Below are 12,578 nucleotides of genomic sequence, written 5' to 3'. Positions count from 1 at the left end.
GCTTTTGTGTCTTGAAGATATTAATTGTAATACATCGCTGGCTGTGATTCAGGTGGAAAAGTGACCTACTTCAGTGCACATCAGTGTAGCTGATGTTCAAACTTCAAACTTGTCCTCATGATATTTCTCATTCCTCCTCAGAAAACAACTGTTTACTAAGAGTAAATTACTTCTAACGTCAGGGTGCAGTTGGCCTCAGGGTGACTAATGGTATATGTGTTGCTGCGCTGTCATAAAAAAAGGTTTTTGCTGCACTTTCCGTAGCATCGATAGCATTTTCAGTTTCAGCGATCTTCCTCTAAGTGAGATTTTCAGTTCTGCCCTCAGACCTTTTGGAAAACACAAACAGTAATTGTTTGCCTTTGCAGTTCAGCACAGACGGCTTTAGTGAGGACAGTTGGCCATTGATCCGTGCAGGCTTTTCACACCTTCTCAAATTCCTGCACTGATTTCTAACAGACCTGCTTGTGTTTGAGGCAGTGAATGAAAATATATTATTTTGGAGTGAGTGCTCTCACTGAGAAAATATTAACATGGAATATCATGTTAGTCAAGATTTGTCCTCTAATTTAAAATGTTTTATGGTTAACATTCCTCCTCTTCTCTCCTCCTGTCAACATCTGACATTTAATTGTTAACACATTATTGTTTTGTCTCCCAGGATCCTCACAGTCATCCGGGTTTCCCAGTTTGCCCAGTAGGACTGGCAGCACCACCAGTTGTCCCTCCACAGCGCACAGAGACTCCAGCAGCGACATAGAGAGCTTCCTGAACGTAGAGCCAGGATATGACAGCGTCTTCAGAAAGGTCGGACACACTGCTGATGTATTTTCTTTTCATAGCCAGGGTTGGGTGGGAAAGTGCCACCTCCATGACACACAAGCTGGACTGGTTTGCCAATTAGATTGAATTTGCCAGCAGGGGAAATGACAGTCCAATCCCTGGAAATCAGTGTGAGATCAATTCTAATAGTGTTTATCTGAGGTTCAAATCCCTGTAATATAAACTGTGTTGCTGTAAGAGTTTGAACCAGCCTGTTACAGAGCCCAGTAAATATAAAAATATAATATAAATATAAATATAAGAAGAAGCAAACAAACTTTGCTGCAGTGTTCATCTTTAATGGCTCCAGTCCAAACATACAGTACATTCAGTAAGAAAACATTTTGTGTTTTCTCCTGCGATTTGTCCTATTGGGATTATAGGCTGTATATAAAGCTATTTTGTCAGTCTGTGCTCAGCTTCTTTATATATCAGCACCCAAGGCTGAGATGCCAAACATCTACTAAGCATCTTTTTAAGCCCAGCAGCTCCATGCTGCTGCTGCCGGGGAGGTGCAAGCCTTGGTCCCTGCTGTCACTCGGCTCTGCTATTGAAAGTCTGTTTGAAGTCGGTCGCCCTTTGGTTAAAGTTGAAAAACTGGAATTTCTCAATTTCTGCTGTGCTGAGCACTTGAAACATGCTTATGGAAATGTGAACCGCATGTCCCTTTTTGTTGTAAACAACAATGGGAAGAGTCAGCGCAAGGAATCAGCTGCCTGGGAGTTTACAGTATGATGCTGAGAGGGGAAGGGCACTGCAGAGAGACAATGGCGGGTGAAATGTACCATGAAGTCCATGAGCTTTGATTCCAAACAAAGACTATTGCTGCTGAATTGAGAGGATGATGTCTTCACTGCTCTCTGTAGGGAAATTGTCTTTCATTTACACAATGCAGGACTGTAAATTTCTCATTTATTGTAACTTTACATGCTCATTAATTATAATGTGTGAGGATGTGAGCATCGTCTAAAAGCCTAAAATATGAAATCAAGTTTAAAACCTAGCTGAATTCTCCTCTGAAGCTATAGTCATGTGACTCACAAACATACACTGCAGTCACATGCAGTCTGAAAGCGCGCACACACACACACACACACACACACAAGCATGCACACACACACACACACACACACACACACACACACACACACACACACACACACACACACACACACACACACACACACACACACACAAATAAACTCATGCGTCCTCTCTCTCCCAAAGGAAGTTGTGTATGCAGCATAAAGCAGATCTTTCATTCCCTGCTCTCCCAACAGAGGCAGCTCTATACTCGGCTCTCACACTGCAGCTGGCTGCACAATAGCCCCAGTTAAAGCTCACACCTACAGATTAGCTTTAAATGGACTGTCCCAAACCTGTGTGCGCACGCAGGAGCTGGTTCCCACCAGAGTCAGGCCAGATCGCAATTACAGTAATATTTCCTTTCATGGTTCTACTCATTACCTGTGTAGAACCATGGTAAAACTGGCCATACCCACCATCAATTTTGCATTTTATCATTTGCAAAGATGCATACTAGTTGAGAAATCTCGTATCACATGACTGCCTTTAAAACAGGCATGTATAAACCTAGAAAAGACGTACAAACATTTTCCTGGAAAATAACATTTGTTTTCACATGGTAGCCATTATTTATTGGTGCTTGTTTTAATGGCAGTGTTGCTATAAATCGGCTCTGGCTCATTAGCCCTCAGCCTTGCCATTTGGTCCTCATTATATGCCATTCCTGTGGGTTAAATAGCTCGTCCAACTTTCTTCCAACAATTCAAATCTCATGCTTTGGTGAAGAAAACGTAATGGATACAGTGTGATAGCTTATTCTCTTCTTTTGTTTCGTTTTGTTTTTTCTTCTTTCTTTCTTTCCCTTCTATTCTGTTGTATTCTATTGTACCTTGGTGTGTCTGACAGAATTGATAAAATGAAATGAAGTCCCATAAGTTATTTTCTTGTTCAGGGTTAAAGGTTTCTCTTCCTGTGTGTCTGAGCATGAATCTAACACTGTCAATTATAGTTCTCTCTCCACAAAGGCGCTTCTTGATTAAATTAGGGATGGAAGTTAAAAAAACACTACTTTTACACATGTCTGGTCCCTGAAATAATAAATCAATAAAGATTTGGTTGAAGTTTGACTCCGCCAATTTCAAAGTAATGAAGCTGTTCTTGAGGCTCATGGTAAACTATCACTTTTGGATGGAGTTTATTTTACTTTGACAGTTCCCCATCTGTAAACAATGCAGGGCAGTAGGAATTTTAAGAATATAAATGTATTGTATATATGATTACTTTATATTATTATTACTATTATTATTGTTATTATAATTATACAATAATAATAAAAATAACAAAAAAATAATACAATTTTTTTGTTGTTGTTATGTCTGCAGAATGACGAACCAGTGACAGGAGGAGACAGTGCCAGCGAGGTGTCCATCTCCTGTTCCTCCACAGACGACACTGCCAGTGTCGGCCCGTCCAGCTCCAGTCCTGAGGGCAGCCAGCACCTGGGCTGCAACTGGAGCCCAGAGGAGGGCGTACGGACAGGGGCTACCACTGCAGGTCTGGACGGAGGTGAAGGGGGAGGAGCGGGAGAAGCTGAAGAAGAGGCCAAAGACAGAGTGACAGAGGTGCCGCGGCGCCCTTGTCTCCTCCGGAACAGCCTCCGCTCCCTGTCGCCTCTTCGCCGCCACAGCTGGGGTCCAGGAAAGAACTACAGGGGAGACGGGGAGATGAACCAGCGGAGGTGAGACTGTGCAGAGGTTTAAATTAAAATCCATTCATTGAGATGAATGATTTCTAATTACATTGTGGATAAAGGTTAACTGATTTGGGGAGAGCAATATTAGTTCTTTGTCCAGACATTAGCAGCATGTGTTACTCTGGTGTTTGTCATTAGACGTCAGCCGACCTGATGAGTGCAGATGTATTATTAGGATGCGCTGATGTCACTCCCTCTGTGCCATGTAGAGTTATTCCTCCTGCTGTGACCATATGCGTTGCCATTTGTCTGATGTTTGTAGGGAGCTGCCAAAATTGTAAACACACAGATGCACATGCACAAAGAGCCAAGAGATGCACACACCTCAACTTGAACAGACACTTAAAGCAACACACTTCTTCACACTCTCAGCATCACGTACAGTAGTCATCAGTTAACACATATCGCTTCACACTCATGTTAGAGCAGCGGCCTGTTGATGAAAGTCTGCAGAGTAGTTGCCTGGCAATAAAAGGCCTGTGACAGGATGTTAGAGTGAAAATAGAAAGTTACTGTTTTAGTCTCTTAAACAGCTGCTATTTTTACGACATTCAGGTTCAGCAGAAACAGCCATTGTCACCAAGCTTTCGTCTGCTCTCATCAATTTTATCATCAAACTCGTGGCAAGAAAGCCAACAAGTGTGTTTCCCAAAATCTATTCATTCATTTTTAAATCTCTTAGGATTGCTACTCTTGGATAAATGTGATGTGTTACCACTCTTCCAACATGTTGGCGTGTGCCTCAGAGCTATATCCTCAGAATATTTATAGACCCTTCATCAGTAAAATAGATTGTTCATTTATTGATTATGCTCTTAATGACCTGCCATCCCCTCATATCCTGACTCATCTCACACATCATCCACCACTTCCTGTCTCCGTCTCATTGATCATCCGCAGCTCCATCCGTAGCCCTGGTGAGGGGAAGCCGACCTTTCACAGGAGAAGGTACCAATGAATCACAACAGTCAGTTTAACGCTGACTTGTTGCTAGGTGACATGAAATGACAGTTTTAATGTAGGTGTAGCCTGTGTGTGTGTGTGTGTGTGTGTGTGTGCGTCTCCCACTTTGTTTTTAATGTATGCTGGCTGAACTTCTGCTGCACTGCGCTCCATCCCTGCAGGCTACCGCTCTGAAAAATGTTGCTCTTTTCACCCGCTGGATTGTGCACAATGTACTGTGGCAAATCTATGGTGGAGACACACTGGTGTATTGTTATGCAGTGGTAACAGGCAGCCACACAGAAAGAGGGAAGTCAAAGGACTGTGTTGGCCAGAGACTGACAACAGAGCATTTTTTTTGGTGTAACAACTTTCTGTAGGGAATTTTTCAAAACTGTAAAGACATCAGTGGAGTTTGGAGTTCAATCCTGGAGGAGATGGTGTGCCACTGCAGTAAAAGCAAGATTAAAGATTTTCTGCTTGTGTGCAGAATTGTTAGATGCGAGAATGACTGTGTGAAAAACTGCACTAGAGTCAAGCAGGAAAGAGGGAGGAGGCAGCAATGAGGAATGAGTCAGTGTCATCGACCCTTGTGCAATTGCTGTTCATGTAGAACCACAGACTGTGTGTGGAACCCTTCTCCACTTCAGCCTTCAAAGTTTTAACTATTGCTGCTATCACCAAGATCTGCACCTGCGGTGGCTTCACACAGGCCTTTGCTTAAGGCTTGTGTATGCAGCACGGCTTGTGAACGTTCTGCTATGACAGATAGCAGAGATTTTTTATATCTTTAGGCTGAGTCAAACTTTTGACCTAGACTTGTCGTGATGATTGTTGAAGTTGGAGAAAGTTTGCGCCTGTAATTGGCCGAAGCATCCACCCTTGTGGCTTGTGATAACAGACATATGTGTAGTGCAGTGTAGGTGTAGTCTAGTTCTTTGGGATAGGGAACCAAGCAACATGTAGCAGTAAAGCCCTCCAGTGGATAGAAATTATGCATGTGAATGTGCAGAATCTGCAGGTGAAGATATTGGGGCCGGAAGCCTTCTGGAATACAATGTCAAACAATGTAGGCTCAGAGACCGGAGGATCCTATTTGGAGACCCGAATGAGATACTGTGAGAGGAGACGATCATTACAGTACAGACTGAGTCAATCATTTACTGGACTCTGTATCTGTGGTTTCCATTTGTTGTAGACTAGCCAATGGAAGAGAGTAGGTCAGACATGGCCTTTGAGCTCAGATATAAGAGTCGATGATTTCTTAAACATTCTTATCTTGTTCTGAAATATAAGGATTCTTGTCAATAAATTATTTTTGTTTGAAATGAGCCAAAATCAGAGCATCACCGACTCACTCTGGATTACGTTTATTCTGATGAGCCTCAACATAAAAAAGAGCTTACTGCTTCTTTAACATTTGCGTGCTGTGAATCCAGCTGACATACTGCAAGTGCTAACTGTGAATAGCTAACAATGACCACTAATATATGCCGGTCTGTCAGGTAACATTACCTGATTGTCACCGTCAGAGACCACTGCTCTCCTTGCATGTTATCTTTCACATTCAGAATTAAATAACAACATTGGTCACCAAGCAGTGGCTTCAACAGTGTTATCAGTAGACTAACATCTTGGTTTCGAGTTTACTTCCTCTCTGGGTGTGATGATACCATAATGCTGCAACAGGAAATATGTGTGCGTGTGATGATGTGAAATTGTCGTAGCTGTATGCTACGCTCTGAGCAGTAGTCCTTTTGATGACAGAACATCGTCACTCTCCTCCGTCGTCCTTGCAACTCCTCACATCCGCCACTATCTGCATCTTTATTACTCTGCCATACTCGCTTATCAACCTTCCCATCAGTCCTCTCTCCTGTCCGCCTCCATTCTTCTGCTGACTAACCGCTCCACTTCACACTCTGTCAGCATCAGCTGGTGCCCCCCCGATGTTCCTCACAGTCACGGTGTGGAAGTAGTTAGATCCCCCAGGTACAATGTGTGTGTGTGTGTGTCTGTTTGCTGTGTTTTTTTCTTACTTTGTCTTGCAAAGAGCACTTGACCTACTTTGAATTGGTCATATTTAAATGCTGCCTGATTTGCATTTGTCGTTGTTGTGGGTGTATATACCCATGTGGATGTATGACTTCCCTAGTAAGTCAGTCAGACAGACAGACAGACAGACAGTCAGTCAGGGCAGTTACTCAGCCAGTCTGTCAGTCAGTCAGTCAAACAGTCAGTCACTTCCTGCAGCTGCTGGTTTTATTTATACGTCAGTGCCGGGGACCTTCTGGCTCTGTAGGCTCGTATGTAATAATACTGGCAGCTTGGAGACCTTAATATGACAAATATAGTCAACTGCATTCACAGCCCGGAGGTTCGGTGAGTGCTGCTCCATCGCTGGTCACTGATAATCACCAAGTCATGATTCTCTTGGTCCAGTTTAGGTTACTGATGTTAGAATGTGCTGGACTGATGATTTGCTGGATAATGGAGTGCCATACAGAGCCACGGGCTGCAGATAGCAGAGATTTACTGCTGCAGCTTTAACTATCACCGAATCTGTCCTGAAGCGAATAGAGCTGCAGCCGGAGCTGTTGCATAGCTCATCCTGAAATGTAGCTGTAGTTTACTTCTCCATAATCATTGTATTGGATTCTTCAAGGCCTCTTATTTCCAGTCATAGATCGATGTAATTGGGTTTGTAAATCACAGCTCTCTATGTTGATGCTGATGTAGGAAATAATTTGCACCTGCTTCAGTTATAAATCTGCTGCGGAGCCCGGTGATAACTCAGCTGGCTAAACACTACGCAGGACCAGCTGAGTGTCTGTGTGTGTCTGTGTGTGTGTGGGTGTGTGTGGGTGTGTGGGGGTGTGTGGGTGTGTGGCTGTGGCTGTGTGCTCATCAACAGGTGCATGCGTGCATGTCTGTTTTTGTTTGATGCAGTACAGTAGTTGCGTGTGACCAGGACACCTTGACAAGAACATTGTATATTGAGTTCACCTTTGCCTGTTGCTTGTCCACACAGCTACAGCTTGGAGGGGCTCAGTGGGGTGCAAGAAGAACTGAGGGGCCCCACCCCCCAGGGGCCCCGAATCCTGGAGCCATTTAGGATGCCCCGACAAGACAGCGACGACAGGGGCTCACTGGTTTCTCTGACAGAGGAGCAGGAGGAGCTGGGAGAGCATGAAAGACTACAAGAGGCGGTCAGCTAACAAACACACACACACACACACATTATTGTACTTATATCTTAGTGAGGACACTCATAGTCATAATGCATTTGCCAACCCCTTACCTTAACAATCTCAACCCTCAAAAGAGCCTTTAAAAAAGGGAGAACAAGGCCAAATGTGCTCACTCAGTAAGGTCTATGCTCAAAATGCCCCCACAAATATATAAGTACAAGTACACACACAAACTCATTAGATTTGTCCTTTAGATGTCATATCTTCATACTGTCACACAGTCGGCCCAGAGGGATCCTCAAAAAACTTCCTCAGCCTAATGCACATGAGAGGAGAAACTGATGTGTAAAGCTCGCACATCAACAAGACTCATAAACACTTTGGGGGAAATGTTTGACTTTTCAGTTCGAGGATTAGTACGATTTTAATAAACATTACTCTCCCCAGGGGGCTTCACTTCGCTCTCACTGAATTTAAAACAAATTGTCAACACAACGTCACAAACCATATGTCTAGTTTCCCCTTTGAGTTCATCATTCCTGTTTTCCATGAAGCGACTGGTGATGTTTTGTTCCATATCTGTCATATCTGCATAGTTTACTGTCCTTTTTTGACACTTTGTCATGTGACCTCACACTAACCTTTGTGTCTCTTCCTGCAGAAATCAAGGCTTTATCGACCTCAGCGAAATAGCTGTTCTCCCATGACCCTGCCCCTCACTAAGTCTGTATCCATGCTCGCCATCAGCCAGAGAGACATCGATGGTGAGTGACAAGCTGTGAGGCCATGATCACTGATCACGGCCAATACTTGTAACATTCCGCCGCATCAGTAGATTCCTTTCTTTTATACTTTTAGATTAAATAAAGTGGTAATTAACTAATCTAAACAAACAAACTAACTAAAAACAACAAACAAACCTCTTACTGTTTTACTCTTCCATATTAGATCAGTCATTTATAATGAAAATAAATCATTGTTTTCTATCTAAATAAAAAAGTAGTTAAATATGTATGTAAGTAAAATCGAAAGATTCCTGTTTATTCGATCAATTATCTACAAGCTATTTTGGTTTTTGAACCATTTAATTTGACAGAAATGTAAGCTTTGCCCCATCTTGACCATTCTACCTCATATCCTCCATCATTCTTCTCTGCTTCCATGAAGTTACTATTCTTTCGTAAGTGATCTGATCCTGTTCTGGTTCTTTCCTCCCTTGCTGCCTCCCGTTCAGCAGTGGGACGCCTGAGACATAAGAGGCGAATTTCCTTCTCTTTCAACCTTTCTCCTATCCTCACAAAATCTAAGTCTCAGTTCCTTTACGGGGATTCTTCATCTAGTGAGGATGAGGATAACTTAAGTGAGTACTGTAAACGCACAGTAGCTGCAGTAGGAAGTAGCTGTGGTGTCGGATTCCAAACACTAGTTGTGTCCACATGTCCACCCTTTGTGCGGCAATAGTTCATTAGATAAATAGCTCCAGCGGTAATTCTCTCTTTTTCCCTTTCTGTGGTGGTCAGCACTGTCCCCCCGCTAAAAGAAGGTTCCCAGTTTGAATCCCAGCTTGACTGTGTGGAGGGTGCATGTTATCTGTGTGGGAACATCCATAATATTACATTTTTATTTGAACGGATAAGCCAGTTGTCTTTTAGAGCTGCTAAAACAGAGCACTTGAAAATGCTGCTGGCCCCATTTTAATCACAGTCTGCATGGGCAGAAAGTGAGATGTTTGGAAAAGATGACATAGACGTTCACAACCAATTGGTGATAGGTCTTTTTGTCATGGCGTAGCTTTCACCCATTCCTCTTTTATTACTTGTTCCCCTTCTAAAAAGAAACAGCCGGCAATAGCCTTGGCTACACGTGTGGAACACAACGTGGATAATCAATTACAAGTGTTGCTGACCCTGTGGTCTATGCAGCTGTTGTACAGTAGAATTCTGCATTTTACAATGATAGAACTGCGTACATGTGAGGAGATTAGCTATTATTTTAGCAATCTGTGTACTCCGGCACACACTTGAGTGGTCGCGTGACATCCTTTTTCAGACGTGTTAGAAGGGGATTCAAATTGATAAGGGGCCAAAAAATGATCGCGTGGACAGGGGCTGTTTTAGTTTTAAATGCAGTTTTCAAATGTAGTAGTATTGATGTCTGCGTGGGTTTTTTCCGGCCACTTCCTCCCACAATCCAAAGACGTGGAATAGGGTTAGCTAGACTCCAAATTGTCCATATGTGTGAATGTAAATATGAGTAGGTGGTATCAGTGGTTGTTTGTCTCTGTATGTGACCTGTCCAGAGTGTTCTCCACCTCAATGTCAGCTGGGATAGGATCTAGCTCCCCAACCATCCTCAAATACTTAGCATAGTACATAATGGATGGATTGATGTTCACCCATGAGTGGAAGAATTGTGTTTATGCAGCCTCTCTGGAGGAGTCAAAAATATTTCTGTTGCCACTCAGATTAGATGTAGACAAGGTCGGCTGAAGGAAATCTGCCACTCTGAAAAAAATATATCATAACATCCAATCAGAAAATACAAATAATGGATTATGTTTAATATTCTTAGAGAGTATGCAGAAATGAACAGTCTAAACCTGCGACCTTTCCGTTTGAACACTTTTGTACAGGGTGAGTGCTCTCTGTAGGATTTATGCCAGACTTGCACTTCGCCCTCAAAACAACTCGATGCTGAAGGCAGATGGAGCCCAAAAGTTCAGATGCAGCTAACTTTTCACAAGGAAACCCCTAATTACTGCCCATATTATGTTGCTTGTGTGAATGTGCAATTAGTTTCTAGCAAAGCCACTGGTGTAGAAAACTACCTTTCACATAGGCAGCAGGCTTTGTGTTGATAATTCCAGTTGACAACATTAAATAAGACCTTGGCATCTCTTGTCTCCCTACCTGGCCCTGTTTTTAGCTGACCTTTTTCCGAGATTAGTCTTTGGATTTGTCTCTTTGCAAAAAATGAAACACAATCAGCAGAGAAAGAGGAAAGGGATGATCGTAAACAGTGCAGGTGAAATGAAGAAGCTCTTTCTTCCCTGCAGATAAATGTGAGCCTGTCACCTTTAGTCAAAGTCGCTGAGCCATTCCTTCCCTTTTCTTATCTGTGAGATATTTCCATTAGTGTACTCCGTCTCCTTGACTATGTTGCTAGCAACACAGGAAGGCCAAAACTTTGCCCTCATTATCCTGTTTGGGGGTTTGACTTTCTGATGCAGAGCAGGGCGAGCAATTCTTTGCATATTTCTGTGTAAATCTGAATATTGGGAATAAATGATGATGTTTAGAGGGAGGCAGAGATGTTCCTTTGAAAAGAAGCATACCCATGATCAGCTGAGTGGAGACTCTGGTGCTTGTTTTGTGTGCTCATTTTCACTGGGTTTAATTATGAATAATATTTTTGTTTTTATTTATCCATATATTTTATAATCAGAATGAGAAGTGACAGTTCAGTGTTTTCCATTAATTATCTAGACTGTGGCGACCCTCCATATCCTAAATTGTCCCGCCCCAGTTTCATAATGAACAAAAGCGTTTCTTGCAGTACACTTGCTTGCTCCCCGTTACCGATATAGATCAAATTCTTTGGGAAACGCTGCGGTTACTAGAGCTAGATACTCTGTAGGGGACTGTGGGTGGAGCTCGGGTAAAACAATGTAGTGGCAGCCAGCATGTCTTTGACAGAACGAGCATCATTTACTGTGGGAAAAAATGACTTTGTATTTTCAGAGTTCATAGGCATTGGTGTTTGGCAGTCAGAGACATTTCTGAGCCAGCGTCTAGCAGCCATTAATGGCACTGGATCTAAAAGCAGAACTGGCTTTAGGTTTTGGCCTTTATTTTTCTTGCCACTCTCGTCGGTGCCAGAGCCATTTTGTTGTCAGCTTCTACACAGGCTGGCCGAGGGTACCTAAAGGTGAAGTACATTGCTCAAGGGCATTATTGTGTTGCTCGTCCAGCTCTTGTAACCAGGACATGAACTGAGAGGCTTCTGGACTACAGACAGATTTTTTCTAACTATTAGGTCTGTAAGGTCGTTCAGTCACTTCAGGGGAAATCAGGACAGCATAGTGGCAAGTGTGTTCAACCCTTAAACAGAGATTTTCACTGTCCAAAATAGACAGAGGAAGAACCATTTCCTTCTCAGATATAGCAAATAAAAAAAACTGTACTGTTCATACCACCTCCTGAATCTTTGTTCTACTGCTTACATCATTTCCTGTTTCTTTTCAGGTATGAGGTCATTTTCCAGCACCTCTGGGTCACTAGCATACAGGTCAGTCCTGCAAATACACATCACCAGAAAACAGTTCTGCACTTTTTTTACTGTTGCTATGATGATTATAGTTCTATAAAGAGTCTGTGTGGGAAAAATGCCATTCCAAAAAACAACCATTTTCAGAATGAAAGAACAGGTATGTGATGTAAAGTGCTACTGTTTAGGATATTGTGTGTGTGTGCGTGTCTGTTTCAGTATATCAGAGGAGGAGCCTGGGCCTCTGCGGAGTGACACTGACGGAAAGAGTGTGACGAAAGTCAGCCGGACTTTCAGCTACCTCAAGAACAAGATGTACAAAAAGACCAGGGTGAGAAAACGTGGAGTTTTATTTAGGTCTACTTAATAAAACTGCAGCGGGACTTTGAATGTAGACTATATATACTCTCAGTCATTACAACTCTATAGACTCTTTGATGCACCGTTCCTCAGAGCTGAGTCTCCGTGTCTGCACTTTGTTTGGTCAAACTTCTGTGTCCTTTCATGGCCTTCTCCTCCTTAAACATTTATTTGTTCAAGCAAGGGTGACTGAGCAACCGGCTGCCTCTCAGCCTCAC

General features: G+C 42.8%; 1 protein-coding gene across 9 annotated transcripts in view; it reads left to right on the top strand.

Annotated features, from left to right (window-relative positions):
- LOC132998410 (A-kinase anchor protein 13) overlaps nt 1-12,578 on the top strand; it is a 109,904-nt gene that overhangs the window by 64,011 nt on the left and 33,315 nt on the right. For 7 of the 9 annotated variants that reach the window (XM_061068038.1, XM_061068039.1, XM_061068040.1 and 4 more), the window contains exons 11-17: nt 662-807; nt 3,231-3,586; nt 4,502-4,549; nt 7,575-7,752; nt 8,396-8,498; nt 11,979-12,021; nt 12,220-12,331. In XM_061068038.1, the coding sequence (XP_060924021.1) occupies nt 662-807; nt 3,231-3,586; nt 4,502-4,549; nt 7,575-7,752; nt 8,396-8,498; nt 11,979-12,021; nt 12,220-12,331 (986 nt within the window). The remainder of the gene's footprint in view (nt 1-661; nt 808-3,230; nt 3,587-4,501; nt 4,550-7,574; nt 7,753-8,395; nt 8,499-11,978; nt 12,022-12,219; nt 12,332-12,578) is intronic. The other 2 variants (XM_061068046.1, XM_061068042.1) reach the window with 1 other exon arrangement.

This window comes from Limanda limanda, chromosome 3 (genome assembly GCF_963576545.1).
Source record: "Limanda limanda chromosome 3, fLimLim1.1, whole genome shotgun sequence".
Taxonomy (NCBI): Eukaryota; Metazoa; Chordata; class Actinopteri; order Pleuronectiformes; family Pleuronectidae; genus Limanda; species Limanda limanda.
The sequence above is the reverse complement of the archived record's forward strand: the minus strand, read 5'-3'. Positions and strand labels throughout refer to the sequence as shown.